The 18949-nt window shown below is 40.8% G+C and overlaps 1 protein-coding gene across 1 annotated transcript; it reads right to left on the bottom strand.

Moving 5' to 3' along the window:
* Window positions 1-307: 307 nt before the first annotated feature.
* On the bottom strand, window positions 308-8180 carry Ndufa4 (NDUFA4 mitochondrial complex associated). Its single transcript, XM_005080958.4, has 4 exons — window positions 8022-8180; window positions 6587-6675; window positions 5571-5631; window positions 308-517 (listed from the first exon to the last, which is right to left on the bottom strand). Exons 1-4 carry the CDS (start codon window positions 8061-8063, stop codon window positions 461-463), a joined length of 249 nt encoding a protein of 82 aa, XP_005081015.1. The 5' UTR covers window positions 8064-8180; the 3' UTR covers window positions 308-460.
* Between the last annotated feature and the right edge of the window lie 10769 nt (window positions 8181-18949).

Below are 18949 nucleotides of genomic sequence, written 5' to 3'. Positions count from 1 at the left end.
ACTTTTCTTCAGTGACACTGGGTAGATCAACCCTCCAGGGCAGGCCTAATGTTCAGCAGTGCTGACCAATGTGTAATGGACTCCGCAGTTTTTTCATTTAGCAAGGGCTTGAACATTCCTCCCAGGATCCCTTTGCTTAATTTCCATTTTGAAGTTACCAGGTGTGGGTCTACACACACTCTTATGTTATTTTCAAATCCATAAATACAGACAAATTAAAGAGATTCTTTAAATTCTAGTATTTTATTCCCTATTTCCTAGCCATAAAGTCCCATATGGATTTCCAGCATTAAATAATGACAAAGTCTCAAGTTTCAGAGGTTTATTCATCAGTGTAATATACTCCAAAAAACTGACATGATTCATGCATTCAGAGGAGTACTTCCGGGTTAAGTGGAAAATTGTGCGGATGGCTTCTGGGAGACCTTCATTGTAAGCAGCTTCATGAGGACTTCATGGTTTAGAAGTCGGGGCCCTCTTTCTTCAGTTTGCTGTAGTCCACATTCACTGAGTAGAACTTGGGGGGAAAACGATATTTTAGATTATCAAAGACAGACACAGAACAGAATTTTAGAATCTGTTTTCTCAACTTTTTTCAAGTAAGAACTCAGAAAATATTAAGAATATTTAATGGTGTAAACTTAATTCATACAAAAAATACATAATCTAAAATTGCAGAGAAATGGCTTTGGTGACTTAAATAAAATATGTGATCTGTAGTTTTAAGTCATAAAGATTATCCATTGCAAAATGAATAATAATTATTAATTCCTTCTGATGGGTACTTCCAACTCTAAATTTTTAGTTCATTTCCATTATACATACGGGAGATTCTCTAATAGAATACAAGTGTGTAAGGTTGTCATCTTGGTTAAAGAACTGCACATTTGAGTCAGGCATGGCAGCAAACAACTTTAATCCCATCTTTAAGGGGACAGAGACAGGTGGATCCCTGTGAGTTTGAGCCTAAGCCTGGTCTACCAAGTGAGTTCCAGGACACTAGGACACTAGGGTTACACAGAAAAACCTTGTCTTTAAAAAAAAAAAAAAACCACAAACCAAAAGAACTGTATGTGTGATGTGCTAAGACCATGAATCAAAAGGGAGGACGGCTAGCAATAAAATGCTTTGTGGCTTATGCAACTCTTCAGTTCCAACAGCCTTTTTCTCAGAGGTTTTCTGAACCCTGAACACTGCCACAGTCACTATTGGTGATAGCTTTTAAGTAATATGGCACTTATACATGTTTCCATTGCCAGGTATTTCTTTATAGTCGATTAAGATTCATTTCACAAATAATTTTACTGTGAAAATGCTAAACAGCATCTCCTAGTGAGTTTTGTTGTTTGTTTTCTGGTTTTTAGTGATGTATTTGAAACCAGTCTAGAATTTCTACTGGAAGAAACACATAAAAATTATAATCTTAGTTTTACTTATTCTTAAGCTACAGAAAACTGAGAAGATAATCTTCAATTCCTTAAAGATTACTTAAGAATTATAAACATTTTCACCAGTCGGTGTGCTGGTTTGAGTAAGAATGCCCTCACAGGTTCATATATTAATGCTTAGTCACCAGAGAGTGGAACTCCCTGATACTGATCAGGGTATCAGTTGGGGCTTTGTTGGAGGAAGTGAGTCACTGGGGTGAGCTTTGAGGTTTCAAAAATCCATGCCAGACCCATTCTCTTTCTCTGCTTGTGGATCAGGAAGTAGCTCCCAGATACATTCTTTCCAGCACTATGCCTGCTTGCCTCTGCAAGCAAGCCCCTAATTAAATGTCTTCTAGTATATGAATTGTTTTGGTCATAGGGTCTCTTCACAGTAATGGAACAATGGCTAAGACAGTTTGTATTAAGGGAGGATCTCAGGCTGGTATCTAGCTCAAAGACATAGCAGCAGCCTATAGGCCCCAGATTTGTTCCTTTCCACTGAGAAAAAATATACAAACAAGTGCTTCAAAATCTGGTCCCAAACAGATTTCTTCAAACCCCTTTTCCTTCAAACATACACTATTTTACTGTATGAGGGAGGGTCTCACACAGCCTTGGTGGCCTTCGTGGTATGTATGAGGATGGTCTTAAGAGTTAATGTTCTCCTGTCCCCTCCTCTCCAGCACTGGAGTGACAGGCATATGCCACCACACTCATTTTAAGATTGTTGGGGATTACACACAGGATTTGTACGTGCTAGGCAAGCACTATACCAGCTGAGCCTCATGCCCAGCCCCTTGCTTCACTTTTAAAAAAGGAAAACCTCTAACTTGTAAAGCATATTGCCATGTCATCTTTAGGGTTCTTGAGCACAAAATTTTAAGTAAACCAGCAATATTCTTTGTTCTGACAGTCTTGTTAAGAATCAATTTACTAGACAACAGAAGAAGTTATACTAGCCTCTAACATGTTTGCATATTAGGATATTTTCAAATGGATATATAGGTATAACATATACTCAGCAGAAAATAAACATTTAACAGATGCCAACAATTGTCTTCTATTTATCTTGATCATCACCGCCCTTTGCATTCTTACCGCTTTATAAAAATCCAACCAAGGATCAAGTTATGCTACTTCAAATTGACTAAACTAAAAGACTGGAAAGAGTCGGGTGGTGGTGGCGCACGCCTTTAATCCCAGCACTGGGAGGCAGAGGCAGGCGGATCTCTGTGAGCTTGAGACCAGCCTGGTCTATAGAGCGAATTCCAGGACAGCCTCCAAAGTTACAGAGAAACCCTGTCTCGAAACACCCCCCCCCCAAAAAAAGAAAGACTAGAAAGATAACTTAATGGCTGATAGCACGTACTGCTCATCTAAAGGCTCAGTGTTCAGTTCACAGCACCATGTGGGGAGGCTCAGAAATCACTTTGGTAACTCCAGCTCCAGGGGCTCAACATCTACAGTCTTATCAGCCACCTACACTCACACAAGTAATTCCAAATAATAATATTTAAAAGTAAAGCCATAGCCAGGTGTGTTAGTACACACCTTTAATCCCTGCATTTGTGACAGAGGCAGGTGAATCTCTGAATTCAAGATCATCAACATGGTCTACATATTACTTTCAAAGACTGCCAGGGCTACATCCTTAAACCAACTATTTTTCCAAAAGTGGTGATACATGCCATTAATCCCAGCACTCTGGAGGCAAAGAGGCAGGCAGGTATCTGTGAATTCAAAGCCAGCTGGTCTCTCTACATCTTCCTGGCTGTCCTGGAACACTGAGTTCTAGGACAGCCAGGAAGACGTAGAGAAACCTTATCACAACAATTTTTTTCCTTTTGACATATTTGCTTTGTACCTAGAATTCTCTTTGGAAGTAACTGTAAAACCTGCTTTACTTTTTTTTACATCCATGCCTCTGTTGTTCTCAATTTAACAATGTTCACCTTGAAAGCATCCTAGATTGCTGTATCTGATCCTGGCTTTGGAGCATTTCTTTAATTCATGTACTGCTGGGCTGCTAATCCTTAAATCCCATCTTTCTCCAATTTCTTGTTTTATGAGCTTTTGCCTTAAAGAACCAATAGCCTCTTTTTATGAACAGAATATTCACATTCTCCTGAAATCTATAGAGAAAGTCTAGCCCCCAATGGGATAATGATAATTTAGAAACTGAGAATTGAGAAGATAATTATTAGGTCATGAGGGCAGAGCCTTCACAACTAGCCTGTTTTCTTACTAACAGAAAAACAGGGTGGAGTGTCTACCTCTTTTCCTCTTGTGAAAGTCCCCAATAAGAGGATCTTCGTCAGGCAAAGACTGACTGGCACCTCGGTCTCACAAGCTTCACTATCTATGGTACTTTTCATCATAACCACCCCAAATCCTAGCACCTGAACATAATACACTTTTAGCTTTCATCCACATTGCTGTTTCTACACTCATTTCATTCCAGTCTGAAGTCTGATGAGAAGCCCTTCTATGCCACTCTGATTCTCAGGGGAAAGGGAAAGAACAGTGGGTCAAAAACAAAACAGTTTAAAAATGGTAAATATCATCTTCCCATCTCCTTGTCTGTCAGACAGCTAAGTGTGATATCTGTAGGCCAGATAAATAAAATTCCTTTAGGTGAAAGCAGGAGTTCTGGCACTTGCTTTTAATCCCAGCTTGGGATGCAGAGGGAGTTAGATCTCTGGGTGCAAGGCCAACCTGGTCTACATACTGAGTTCCTGGACAACCAAGTCACACAGAGAAACCCAGTCCTCAAAACAGTTTTCTTTAGGTAAAAGAAAAAAAAAATCAACTATGGAAGACAATAATCTGGCTTACCTCACTGCTTGGGTTTTGGAAGCAAAAATAAGTAGATTTCATTCTCTTCATTTCTATTACAATAGAGCAACATTCAATTCCCACTCCCCATTAGCCACAAGCACTCAAGGCTCAGGCTATGCCACAAACATCAGGGTCTTAATGCAGCAACATCCCATTTCCAGTAATCATGTCCTCATATCAGCCCTTGGAATCATATTCTAAGGCACTGGTAACTGGCACAACTGTTGGAATCATCTAGTACATTTTGTGAAATACATATATAGAATATTCCAATAAGTTCTTTGGTCAACCAACCAAATTCTAGTTCTTTGTTCTCCTTTTTAATGTTTCTTATATGCAGATACATTTCCCCCCTTAATAACTGGTACTTAAATTCCTAAAACAAAATAATGAATGAGAATGCCTATCTGTTTCATGAGCAAAATGTTAAAAGACATACCAGAAGGCTTGGTTCAGCTTGGCTAGTGAATCTAGTTCTATCTTTAAAAAGACAGCAATTTAAGCCAAATTATACTTTGGTTAAACGGAAATCTTAAAGTGAGCAAATAAAGAATAATCTTTAAAATTGCAATCAATAGTAATAAGAACACCCATCTCTACCACACAGACTTTCCCCAAGGCTTGGTCAAACCTGGCTCAGTGTGACTTTTTTTTTTTTTTTTTGGTTTTTCGAGACAGGGTTTCTCTGTGGCTTTGGAGGCTGTCCTGGAATTTGCTCTGTAGACCAGGCTGGCCTTGAACTCACAGAGATCCTCCTGCCTCTGCCTCCCTAGTGCTGGGATTAAAGGCGTGCACCACCCAGCTCAGTGTGACTCTTATGAGTGCTAGGGCAATAGCTAAGTACAGAGAAACAGCGGATGTAACAGAAAACATAAGGGAGAATTAGGCACTGAATTCTTGACAATATAAGGGTTTACTTTACATGCAAAAAATATTACATGTAAGAAAGGTTCTATTTGAGAAATCAATAGTCATGGTATATGAATGCATTCTTTCTAAAGAGTAGCTATATAGACCACTTTTCTGGGAAGATGTTAAAGCTCACCTATGAGACTCATGACAAAATTTTATTTTCAACTGACTTTTATTTCTTCCTAATCCTCACCTAAAATATTTGAACCATACCAAGAAGAAACAGACAACCAAACTACCCTAGAGGCCAGAATATCCATACGTCAACAGCAATAGTTCATTATAATAATGGAATTTTACCAGGACAGCCTATTCAAGAGAAATCACCACATAGCCATATATCTATGGCATTATGCTTCCCAGCAAATGCTTAACAATTTTGTACCTTACCTTATATTGTTCATTGGGACCCAGTTTGTTCCAAGGCTCTGGGTTATTTTTCCTGTCCCAGCTAAAATGAATAAAGCATTATTAGTTATTATAATAATAAAACACTACTTAAGATAGTGCCTCTAAAATACTTCTTTAGAAACTAATATTTTGAATAGTAGGTATAGTATGCTATTACTTTCATTATATATTTAAACAGAAGTAGAATTCAGACTTAAACAAGCATGCAACTGGTAAAAAAAAAAATCACAGAACACAGCCTTTTGGGATATCTGTCTCATCCCTGTCTTTATAACAGGAATGTTTGTGTTTGGCTTTTATTAAATCTTCTATTTTATCATTAAGGTAATATACAAAAGTATATAAGGTACCCAATCAATCGTTTTCCAACTGCAAAAAAAAAATCAGTTTATTGTAGTAAAAAAGGTAAAATAGCCAGGCGGTGGTGGCCCACGCCTTTAATCCCAGCACTCGGGAGGCAGAGGCAGGTGGATCTCTGTGAGTTCAAGGCCAGGCTGGACCGACAGCCTCCAAAACAATACAGAGAAACCCTGTCTTGTACAACCAAAAAAAAAAAAAAAAAAAAAAAAAAAAGGTAAAATATTCACACAGGACAGGAATCATGGTTGAGTGTTTTATAAAAAGCAATCACTGTCAGGCATGGTGGCGGCACATGCCTTTAATTCCAGTGCACTGGAGGCAAAGGCAGGCAGATCTGTGACTTCAAGGCCAGGCTTGTTTACACAGAGTTCTAGGACAGCCAGAGATACACAGTGAACAACAAAAACAAAACAACGATGATCCCAATCTTCAAAATGAGAGACTTAGTATTAGCAATTCTACTTTACCAAAGGGAATTAAAACTCTGGGAAATTAGATAAATTCATGAAGCTGGAAAAGTAATGTCAGCAGCTCGGGGACTGCTTGCAGGGCTTGCACTGTGCTACCTCTCCCAGGACCTCAGTCCCCAAGCCAGCTTCCTCAAGCATCCAAGCTTTAAGCACAGGCAGACTCACCTGACATCTGGGTTGAACAATGCCAGGCGCATCACATACAGTGCTGCTCCAGTACCTCCTGCTCCAATAAACACGAAGAGAGGGATCAACTAGAAGGAAGAATAGACAAAGAAACAGTAACCATCATCACGTTCCTTCACCATGTCCCAAACAAGCCTACACTGGATTCTACATAGTAACTTCCAAATCTGCTATTTAGATAACTTGTCCCAAAACGTGAAGAAAGGTTTCTTTTCAAGTGTATGCTAAAGGCATGATCTTTGCAAAAGACATTAGGATGACTTGGGTTTGAGAGTCTTGGGCCATGGTGGCACACCTTTAATCTCAGCACTTGGGAGGCAGAGGCAGGCCGATCTCTGTGAGTTCAAGGCCAGCCTGGTCTACAAAGTGAGTTCCAGGACAGGCAGGGCTGTTACACAGAGAAATCCTGTACTGAAAAACTATTTTAAAAAAAGAAATGTGACGAGTCTGACTTCGTTATGTGGAGAAACTATATGGAGAAATAGTCCTATCTGCCAGGTGGTGGTGGTGCACACCTTTAATCCAAGAACTCAGGAGGAAGATGCAGGCCGATTTCTGTGAGTTCAAGGCCAGACTGGTCTATAAAGCAAGCTTCAGGAGAGTCAAAGCTACACAGAGAAACCCTTCTAGAAAATAATCCTATCAAGTACATTCACTTCTGTAACGTTTGAACAGCATTCTCATTAAATTTCATTACTCCCCTGGAAGCAATGGGAAGGACTTCCTTGTAAGGCTGGAAGGAGAATCCCTATGAAATCTGCTAATGAGTGGCTCTGAAAAGTTCTTTGAACAACATAATCTCTGTGAAGTAAAGACCATAATTACCTGACAGAAATGTCTGTTACAAGCACTGGTTTTAGGAACGAACTCTGAAACGGGTTTCTTTTAATTTTGCTTACAGGCACACAGGCAAAAACTGTGTCTTGGGGCCTGTCACAGGGAGTTTTACGGAACGAAAACGAGACGTCAAGAACACTTCGGTAAATTTTGCAAATGTCAAGGTATCAAAGCAAAGTGAGGATTACATGATGAGGATCCCTTATATATGAAAAGGCTCGGTAGTGCGATGCAGTGAACGCGAAAGCCTCGAAAGCCAACATAACCAAGCGGATGTCTCTCGGGATTCTCACCCACTCCGTGTACTTTATCTAACCCCTCTTTGGACCAACCAATCTGCGAGCGAGGCCAGCGTTCCAACACTCGGAATGTTCACCTTTCTCCCTGATATCTGCCGCCTTCTGCTTCGGGCAAAACCCCGCAGTGGATAAAAGCACAAATAAAAGGCTTCGAGCAGCCGGGGGAGCCCGGGCAGAGACGGTGTAACCCCAAGGGACAGTGAAACGAGGGCGTTCCCAGGGGACAGAGGCAGGTGCACGCAGCAAAGAGGCCACCGTGCGAAAGATCATGAACTTACGCTAGGATGCTTCTTGGCTTGCCCGAGGATCTGACGGAGCATGTTTGCGGCAGAGGCCTACCTCCACGCAGACAGCGGAACGAGCGCACGACACACACCAGGCAGCTTCGGCAACCCGGCCGAGCGGACGTCCAAAGTCACCCAGCACCTCCTACCTGAAGGACCCCTGGCTCGGAGGGCAGCCTGCGGCACGAAAGCCCGGATGCGGCTGTCCTGCGCAGTGCCTGAATGGCTCAGCCCACGCGCGGGCGTGCTAACCTGGCCCCGACCTCTGCTTTCCACCGTTGTGGAGCTCCGACTCCTTTAGTCCCTCGCGATGCATCCTTCCGATGGGTGGATTCCGGTGTAGAAATCAGAACTTGTCGGCTGCCGAGACAGGCACTCTTGAGGACGACCCGCGCGAAGATCTGGGTCAGCGGGCGGCCGGCCGGGAGTGTGCACTGCGGGCGCGGCTTCGCTAGCGGCGCCTCCCGGCCTGGGCGGCGCGTGGACGCGCTTGGGAGCGCGCGTGTCGTGCGCGCGCCGGGCCACCCCGGAGATCCCCGGGGGAGCTGCGCGGCGCCTCTGTAGGCTCGGCGCTCAGCTCCCGCCGGGGACAGGTCGTGTCTGCAGCCGCCGAGGTCAAGGGCTGCGGTTTCAGACTGCAGCTGCTTCCTGTCTTCGCCTGGCGCTTAGGGACCGAAGTTTAAAAACTCGTCAGTGACTTAAAGATGGCCTTCCTTTCTTCGGTGTGATCGCTAGACCCCCAGGTCACGACACTCTTCCGGAGATTCGTGTCGCCCCAAAGAACTTTTGCAACGTGCCACCACCCCTTTTTGGTCCAGATATTGCATCTTCACTGGTCGTGTTCATACACTTAGAGTTTCTACCACCCCATTTCAATTTTATTTCTTTCTAAATTTACTTTTACCCAAAAAAAAAGCCTTCTTGGGACGGTGTTTAATAGAGTGCCTGCAATCACAACCAGCAATTTGAACCCTTTCCAACTCTCTACATATATTAAGAGTTTTCAAATAATAAGACTAGAAAGAGGAGACGTCTTCACTGAAGCTGCAGAACTGGAGAAGTAGACATTAGCCAAGTTAAGGAAATGTAGGAGGAAGAAAATTGCAAGTGAAGAAGGTCTGAAGCTCACAACTGCTAAGGTCTTAAAGTCTGTTATGGCTGGAGCTTAAGTAAATAGGGGCCACATGGGAGCCAAGAACCACTTACACGGGGCCTTTATGTTCAAGACTTTAGGAAGCTCACCAAGATGATTCTGTGTTGGAAAGAATCCTTTGGCTATGAAGAGTGGGGAAGGGGGAAGGCAAAACTCCAAGAGAAAAATATGTAGTAACCACAAGACCTGATGGTTTGATGAATATGGGTGAGTGAGGAGAAAACTTGATAATATCAGAGCCAGGTGTGGCTGGTGCATTCCTTTAATCCCACCGCTCTTGAGGCAGAGGCAGGTGGATCTCTGAGATTGAGGCCTGCCTGGTCTACCGATGGAGTGCCAGGAGAGGCTCGAAAGCTACACAGAGAAACCCTGTCTCGAAAAACATAAAACAAAAATAAAGAAAGAAAAAAGAAAATGAATGTAGGAGTTCTTTTGTTAATAGGAAATAAGCTGTTTGGCTGGCTAGAATAGCTTAAGAGATAGAGTGAGAAAAGACTCAGAGAGCATCAAACTGAGAAATTGCAGCAAGAAATGGTTGTTTGATGGTGAAGGTTATGAATGTAAAGGCTGGCATGGCTTTCTTTCTTATTATTTTTTGTTTGTTTGGTTGGTTGGTTTTTGTTTTTTTTGCCATTAATTCAGAAAACTTTTGCTGAGTACCCTGCTCTGTACCCCTGTTGCTTTTGCTTCTGTTTTGTTTTGGCTGGACTCTGACTTTTGCGTTAGCCTTCCAAGAGCTGCCATATCAGACGTGCCTTCATGAACATCACTTAGCTGTTATGAATTCAGCACTGAAAAAAAAAGTATTGTGAGCTAACAGCCCTAGCATGGCGACTAAGAAAGACTGACAATGAACAGATAACTTTAGAGTTATATGCCAATAAAATAGAATAAGAGTGAAAAATGACATGGCAAAGGTAGAGGGTAGGGGGTTACTTTAGCTAGAGTGGGCAAGGTAAGATCATTTTGAGGATATCTGAGTTGAAAAATAAATGAAAAGAAGAGGCAACCAGTTGAAGATCTAGGGAAGAACATTCTAGTTCAATGAAATTGCCCAGAGATTATAAAAAACAAAAACAATAAAAAAGTACTGAAAGGAAGCATAAGTGACTGGTCCAGGCATAAGGAAGGAGAGAGAAAAATGAGTTCACCGAGGGAGTAACAGTCTTGCTAAACTTTGTATATTGTGGTAAGAGTATGATTATGTTAAAGATCAGTAAAGAAAGTATTCAGATGTAAAAAGAGAACTACAATAGTGAGTATAACCAGTCTGGCAGGAAAAGGAATTACAAGATGGGGAGAACTTTTTTGACTATTTCATTTGGAATGGAAAGTATTTATAATATAAAGTAGTAGACATACGGAAATACCTTAATCCTAAAGGAAGTATAGTCCAGTAGTTTGCTGCTTCTTCCCCCCCCCACTCCCCATTGGCCTAGTTACTAGATAAAACAATAATATGGACAGCCAGATCCATATTTGAAATGTTAACAAAGCAGAACTGCTCAATATAAATTTTACTAAACTGTAACGGACAGGTCAAAGTGTCAGAGCTTAAGTTTTGCATATTAAAGTTAGAGCAAAGAGTATGTGACCTGTATATTAAGTATGGCTGGTGAGAGGGGAGGTGACAATTTAAAAAAGCCATGGAAGAGGAGGCATTGCAAAATTCAGTGTGAGTTTCAGAAGCAGGAATTTCGTGTGTGGTAGATTATATCATTTACAGATTCTTCTTACCTGTCCTTAGGAAGAGAGGTCATTTCATTGCCTCATTAGCATCAGGTTTGATAGGATGACCTTCTTTAGTAGTAAAGGAAACGTGAGAAATCACATCTGTCACGTGGAATTGTTGATCCCCCGTGTGCTGTTCTCTCTTCTCTTTTCCCTCCATGACAAGATCAAGTTTTGGTCCAGACAGTGACTGCTTTACCAGCTCAGGTGTGAAACTGAAAGCCATTTGGAGAAGAGCCGTTGCTTACCTAAGATGGGCATGTTTTGAAAGTTAGAAAAGAGAGCTTTCTTTCAAGTCATAGTATTTGTGATTAGTAACATAGTCTGTCTCAAAAAGAATTACAAGTTTGGCCAGTGATGCAGAGACTTGGCCAGATTTGAATAGAAGAGAAGTAGAGTACAGACTGCTAAAAAACAAAACAAAACAAAAAGCCTTCCTTTTGGGTTTTAAAAACTGACTGAGATGTGAATCAATATTTCATTTCCCTAATCTTCTGGAGAAAAGAATCAAATAGAAAGACATGCTGTGCTTATGAACTCCACATGTGGATTTAACAGTCCTGACAAAATCAGGACCTAGTCAAAGACAATTTCCTTAACTCCTTAGCAACTTATACCCAATGACATTTCAATTCCTGTATACAGTTCTAATTGTCTTGCTGAGTAAGAGTTTCACTATAGTTTCCGGTCTCTAGTCTCTGTTCCACTGTAAAAAATTGGTTTTTTAATTTTTTAGGACAATTAAAGTTGTTGTTAATTCATAGATCTTCAGACCAATTGAAGACAATTATAAAAAAACAGCTACAAGCTAGAAATCACAGTGTTGGACTGGGAATGTGGCTCAGTGCGGCGTTCCTCACACTCTGTGTAAGGGCTTCAGCTCCACCCTTAACACTGAAATGGAGAGAGAGAGAGAGAGAGAGAGAGAGAAAGAGAGAGAGAGAGAGAGAGAGAGAGAGAGAGAGAAAGAGAGAGAGAGAGAGAGAGAGGGAGAAGACGTGGAGCAAAACAAGGAAGGAAGGAAAAAGTAAGTCAGGGAGGGCAGGAAGAGGAAAGATAATAAAAGAAGGTTCTACAACATAATTTGTGGATCACAGACTCTGAATAGGAAATAATGACAGACAGAAGTGAGTGTTAGGGTCTCCCAGAGGTGAGTGGATTTGGGCAAGAGAATCAAGACCTGAATGTCTTGAATAAAAAGTCCTAAATATTTATAATAAAAAAAGACAGACTCTTATATGGGCTACTTGTTCACATAGTTCTAGGAAAATTGTATTTAATTCTGCTAGTGTTAAACTCAGAAAAGTGACTTCATTTGGAGAACAGGGCATACAAAAATAAAAATAATGTAAAAAAATGGCTGAGGAGATGGCATAGTAAAAACTGCTCACCTTTCAATGAGCTTGGATCTGAAGAACTCATGGACAGTCACATGTGGTAGCATGTATCTATCATAGTACTACACAGAACAGACAAACCCTAGAAGCTCACAAAACTGCTAGCCCAGAGTGCACAGCAGTAGAGAATAAGACATCCTGGTCCATGCCTTTAATTCCAGCACTCGGGAGGCAGAGGCAGGGAGCTCGCTCTCTGTGTGTTCAAGGCCAGTCTGGTCTACAAAGCGGGTTCCAGGACAGCCAGGGCTGTTATACAGAGAAACCCTGTCTCGAAAAAATAACAACAAAGAAATGCTGTCTCAAACAAGGTAGAAGACAAGGATCAATCCTCGAGGGTGTCCTACAACATCCACAAGACAGCCAGGATTTATATATTCACACACATGAACATGCACATACTCAGAAATAAAAAAGAGCAAATAATATAGGAAGCATTAATACTGTGACAAAGTATCATGTTATGAAGAATTATCGAGGAAAAGGGAGCCTTGCAGTTCATACATATCAGATACTCTTAACAAAGCAGAGAGAAATGAAAACTTATACTGTAAGTTCATAGTGCACGGAAGGAGCTGAGTTTAGTATAGTGGGACTTGGCTTTCACAAAGAAGAGACATGGGAAAATGAAGCTAGAAAGGTTAACTCAGATTTTGGGAGAGTTTGAGATTTGGAAATTTATTCTTTTCTGTAGTGAAGATTCAAAAATTAATTCTAACCACAGAATAAAATAACTGCATTAATAATTGATAATTAGTAAATGAATTGGGGTATCTCTTACCGTTTTCCTTTGAGATTTTTACTTATTTCTTGTTCTTTTGTTTTATTTTAATTTTCTGAATGATTTAAGAATTGAAAAATATATAAATAATAGTTGTCCAAATTAAATGAAACTGTAGCCAGACATGGTGGCATGTATCTATAATCCCAGCATTGAAGAAAAAAAGGTCGGAAGGTCAGTCCTTCAGGGCCAGCCTCAGCTACGTAGTGAATTTGATGCCAGTCTAAGCTACAAAACACCGTGTCTCCAAAATAAACAAACTAGTAGATAAATCCCCATCAATAACACCCAGATAAATTAGTGTTCTTGTATATATTCCTTGAAGATTCCAGCCTAGAAAATTCTGGATGCTATGGTGATTATGTGTTGTTATTAATGCATGACAGTAAAGAAATAGCTTCTTTCAAGAAAAATAATTTAATAAGTGAGCCATAGAATACAATTATATTAATGTAAATTGAAGAGAGAATCATATTTTTATTCAGTTTGCATTTAGGATTTTAATTATTTTTCTAGTAGATAAATTGACAAGTGGAGTTATTTTTCTGATAACACAAATGCAAGTACCTTCACTTGTTAATAAAAATTCTGCAACTATCCTTAATCTAAAAACAAATATGTTCGTCTACTAGTATGACAATTTAACATAAACTACCACTAATTATAAAATTTCTATTAGAAAAATGAAAGCATTTGGTCTGCAAGTTTACTCCCACTGTTATAAATCTGAAAGCTTCACTGCTATAGTCTAAATTAAATACTTGAAGTACTTTATGAGCAAAATTCAATGAATATTAAAAAGCCAAGACACAGTAATTTAGATAGTATTTCTTTTCTATGAAACCTTATGACTACATAATAATTTAGGGGGAAATGTGTGTTTGTGTTATTTAGAATAGGACATCAGACATCTAACCTTCATATGATAGAGTTTAGATCATCTCATTTTTCATCTCTCTTATTTGATGCCATTTATTATCTCTCTTCAGTTTTTATTTCCTCTATGGATCCCTACTTCACACAGTCATTTGCTCTTGAACATATATTGAATGCTTACTAGGTACTATTTGCTGTGCTGAGTGGGGTTACCCAATCACAGAGCTTTAGGATAAATACCACAACAAAATCCAGTATTCAACTTCACTTTCTTTTGTGATGTTTACTTAGTCTTCAGAAAAAATGAAATAATTATCTGCCTGCTTGTGTCTATGGACTTGTGTGTGCATGAGCATCAGAGGTTAGTGTCTAGTGTCTTCCCCAGTCACTGTCCGCCTTAGCTTTTGAGGTAGTCTCTCACCTGTGGCTTTGACTCGACTAGACAGCCAGCAAGCCCCGACAATCCTCCTGACCTTGCTTCCACCGTTCTGGAATTATCAGTGTATACCTCTGCTCCCTGCTTTTACATGGATGCTAGAGATTTAGTCAGGTCCCTATGCCCATGCAGCAAGCACCATGGCACTGAATTATATCGCCAGATCTTGAAATCATTTTTGGAATCACCAAATCTACAATACCAGTCAAATAACTCCAGTTAGAAACATGTTAAGCCAGGAAAGATACATATCACTCTTGAGATCCAGAAAATTTGAAAATGAAGACTCTATGTATGAGAGTTAATACAATGGTAACCGATGAGTTTGTTCACACACAAAAAAAATGTATAAAAGGAATGTGTAGGCAGAGAAAACACTCCACCCACAGACGTGAGAAACTGTGAGCAAATGAAGAGCAGGCTAAGAATAGGGAAACAGTAAGACAATCAGTCAGGGTTCAGCCAGAGAAGCATGATTCCTACGTTACATGTCTGTATAGTGAAATATTTATCATAGTGAATTGCTGTGATATGGTGTATGGAAAATAGCACTTTCTGTTCTACTTGAGGTCAGTATGGAAGGGATGAGAGACATGAAACATACAAACAAAATCACATCAGACACATGATAAGTATGACCACAAGGACAGAGATCACCACACTGGTCTCCTGTTGTCTCCAAATTTCCAATATCAATGATACATGATTCCCACAGAAGAATCTACATCTCTTTCTAATTAAACTAAATACAAACTTCCTCTAGAAGGATATGCGAGGAAGGGGTTTGGCAGCATGAAAGTAGTAACAATTGTCCTAGATGATCTCATGCATTCCAGATGTCTTCTTCTTTAAAGCCATTGAGCTGTATGTCCCAATGTCTCTGTTGCAAACAGGTTAAGTCACATAAGTTAAGAGCACAACACCTGTAGGTCATATTTCTTCCTCAATTTATTGGAGATGGGAAGGTGGTAAAGGAGTAGCCCAATGACTGAGCATGTGCTTAATCTCTCCAAGGTCCTGTGTTTAATATACAGTACTAAAGACAACCAACCAACAAACAAAACAGCACGTGGGAAACTGTCTGTAGAATCATATGTGCAGACCAAGAGGGGAGGAAACACTGATAAAGGTCTGAGATCCTCTCAGCCTTGCCTTACAACTTTCTGTCTCCTCCATCTACTTTCCTCTGAACCTCTATGATCAGTTAGTGGTCAGTTCTGCCCTCTGACTCCAAGCAAGCTATATTTGTCAGTACACAGCAAGGTTCTCCTATGATATCATTAAAGGGAAGGCTGGTCTGGGGCACTTTGTCTCCTCCCCCAACCACTCTTTCCCCACCCCCTCTGCTTCAGAAAAAGTCAGGCCTCCCATGGTATCAACCAAATATAGTATATCAAGTTGCAGTAAGCCTAGGTAGGCACTATCCCTACTATTATAGTTGGACAAAGAAACTCAGTATGAAGAGTAGGGCCTCAAAATTAGTCAGAAGCGTCAGAGACAGCTCCTGCTCTCACTGTTAGGAGCCCTACAGGAAGACCAAGGGACACAATCATAACATATATTCAGACTGCCTACATCATACCCATGCGGGCTCTGTGATTTTTCAGTTCAGTCTCTGTGAGCCCCTATAATCCCAGGATAGTTAATTCTATGGGTTTTCTTGTGGTGTTTTGATCTCTTTGGTTCCTACACTTCTTCTGTCCCCTCTTCTACAAGATTCCCTGAACTCTGCCTAATGTTTGCCAGTGAGTCTCTGCATCTGTTTGCATCAGTTCCTGAATGAAGCCTCTGATGACAAATATGTCATGCTCCTGTCTACAAGTATAGCAGAATATCATTAAGAATCATTTCATTGGCTACTCTCCCACCACATGGTGTTTGGTTCTAGCCTAGGTCTATGGGCTATCCACCCACTCGATCCTGGTCCTCCAGGCATTGTCAGGGGTGGGCTCCCTCTTAGGGCACGGCTAGCTCTCAAGCCAGACCAGTCAGTGATTGGCCACTCCTCTAATTTCTACACCATCTTTACCCTAGCACATCGTGTAGGCAGGACAAATTGTAAGACGAAAGTTTTGTGGCTGGGTTGGTGTCCCAATCCCTCCACTAAAAGTCTTGCCTTGGAGCAGGGGATGGCTGGTTCAGGGTCCATATCCCCCATTAGTAGGAGTCTTCGATAGGCTCACCCTCATAGATTCCTGGGAGTTTCCATTACACGAGGTCTCTAGCTTGTCTCCAAGATGCCTGGCCCCAATTCCAGTTGTCTCTCCCTGTACTGTCTCCCTCCATCCTCTTCTTATCTGATTCCTCCTGTTCCTGCCCCCACCCACCCTGAGGCCCCCCTTGATATATATTCTATTTCCCCTTCCGAGGGAGATTCATGTGTCCCTGGCTTGAGCCCTCATTACTTAGTTTTTCTGGGTCTGTAGAGTATAGCATGCTTTTTGTTTACTTTATAGCCAATATCCATTTATGACTGAGTACATACCATGTTTGTCTTTCTGGATCTAGGTTGCCTCACTTGGGATTATTTTTTCTAGTTCCATTCATTTACCTTGGAAATGTCATGATGTTATTTTTTTTAACAATTGAGTAATAAATACTCAATTGTGTAAATGTTCCACATTTTCTTTAATCCATTCTTTGGTTGAGGGACCTCTAGGTTGTTTCCAGTTTCTGGCTATTACAAATAAAGCTGCTATTGAACATGGTTGAGCAAGTGTCCTTGTGGTAGGATCGAGCCTCCTTTAGGTATATGCCCAGTGGTATAGCTGGGTCTTGGGCTTAGATCTATTCTCAATTTTCTGAGAAACTGCCATATTGATTTCCAAAGTGGTTGTATAAGTCTGCACTCCCACTAGCAATGGAGGAGTAGTCACCTTCCTCCACCCTTGCCAGCAAGTGTTGTTGCTTGTGTTTTTGATCTTAACCACTCTGACAGATGTAAGATGCAATCTCAGAGTCATTTTGATTTGCATTTCTCTGATGGTTAAGGCTGGGGATCATTTCCTTAGGTGTTTCTCAGTCATTTGAGATTACTCTGTTGAGAAATCTCTATTTAGATCTGCACTCAATTTTTTTAATTGCCTTATTTTGTTGGCTGATGTCCAGTTTCTTGAGTTCTTTATATATTTTGGAAATTGGCCCTTTGTCAGGTGTGGGCTTGGGGAAGATCTGTCCCCCTTCTGTAAGTTACTACTCTGTCCTATTTACAGTGTCCTGTGCCTTACAGAAGCTCTTCAGTTTCATAAGGTTCCATTTATTAATTGTCGGTCTTAGTGTCTGTGCTGTTGGTGTTCTGTTCAGGAAGTTGTCTCCTGTGCCAATGTATTCAAGGCTACTCCCCATTTTCTCTTTTATCAGGTTTCAGTGTGCCTGGTTTTCTCTTGAGGTCTTTGATCTATGTGGACTTGAGTATTGCGCAGGATGATAGGCATGGATCTATTTGCATTCTTCCAAATGCCAACAGACAGTTAAACCAGCAGCATTTGTTGAAGATGCTTTCTTTTTTCCTCCATTGTACATTTTCAGGTTCTTATAAAAAATCAAGGGTCCATAAGTATGTGTACCTATGCCTGGGTCTTTGATTCAATTCTAGTGAACAATCTGTGTTGTTCTTTTGCAAAAGTTTAAAATTAGAAATTAGAAAGGTGGGAGATGGAACCGGGACCAACGCGATGGAGCACAAGTCACAGAGAGTGCAGAGTGCATTAACCATAGTTTATTAATAGTGGCGGAAGAGCGAGAGGGACACACACACACACACACACACACACACACACACACACACACACACACACACTCGGTGGGGGTGAAGGGCAGAGTAAGAGATGAAGAGAAGAGCACGGAGAGGAAGAGTGAAGAGAGGTAAGAGAGTGTAAGTGGGCGGGGGTCTGTCTCTTAAAGGGTCTTTTGTACCTGTGTGCAGGCTGTGAACTCTGGGCTGCCCAGAGTGATGCCTGAGTGCCTTCTGCCAGGTAACAGGGCAGCCCAGTATAATGCCTGAACATTTCAATTTGTCTGTCAGAAATTGGTATCTAAACTTATAATTTATCCCAAATCCAGATGCCTAGATGCCATGGCAATATGGCACCACCAGAGCCCAGCTATCCCGCTACAGCAACCCCTGAATACTTCAAGGAGGCCAAATACAAAAAAACGACCTTAAAACCAACTTTATGAAGATGATAGAAGTCCTTAAAGAAGAAATGAATAAATCCCTTAAAGAAATCCAGAAAAACACAAATAAACAATGGGAGAAGAATTCCTTAAAGACATCCAGAAAAACACAAACAATGGGAGGAAATGAATAAATCCTCTAAAGAACACCAAGAAATCCAAGAGAAAGTAAATAGATAAAGGAAACGAATAGAACTGTTCAAGACCTTTTATTTCTTAAATAACTTAGTGTGTCAATAAGATCTTTAGTCTCAACATGCTCTTGGCCCAGGACGTTTCTGCTTTTAAACATCTGTCTTCCTTTACTCCTAAACCCACCCAGTTTACATACTTAAATTTTTGTATCTGAATAGGAGTAGAAATTCCTCTAGAATG

The sequence above is a fragment of the Mesocricetus auratus genome, unplaced genomic scaffold (genome assembly GCF_017639785.1).
Source record: "Mesocricetus auratus isolate SY011 unplaced genomic scaffold, BCM_Maur_2.0 Super-Scaffold_100019, whole genome shotgun sequence".
NCBI lineage: Eukaryota > Metazoa > Chordata > Mammalia > Rodentia > Cricetidae > Mesocricetus > Mesocricetus auratus.
Note: the sequence above shows the minus strand (reverse complement) of the source record. Positions and strands in the feature narration are given on the sequence as shown.

Bases quoted from the DNA above. Each gene is read 5' to 3' on its own strand.
- Ndufa4 (XM_005080958.4), bottom strand. From the start codon at position 8,063: ATGCTCCGTCAGATCCTCGGGCAAGCCAAGAAGCATCCTAGC. The intron at 6,676-8,021 runs GTAAGTTCATGA...TCTTCCTTCTAG, and splicing joins AAGCCAAGAAGCATCCTAGC to TTGATCCCTCTCTTCGTGTT. The intron at 5,632-6,586 runs GTGAGTCTGCCT...TATTCATTTTAG, and splicing joins TTGTTCAACCCAGATGTCAG to CTGGGACAGGAAAAATAACC.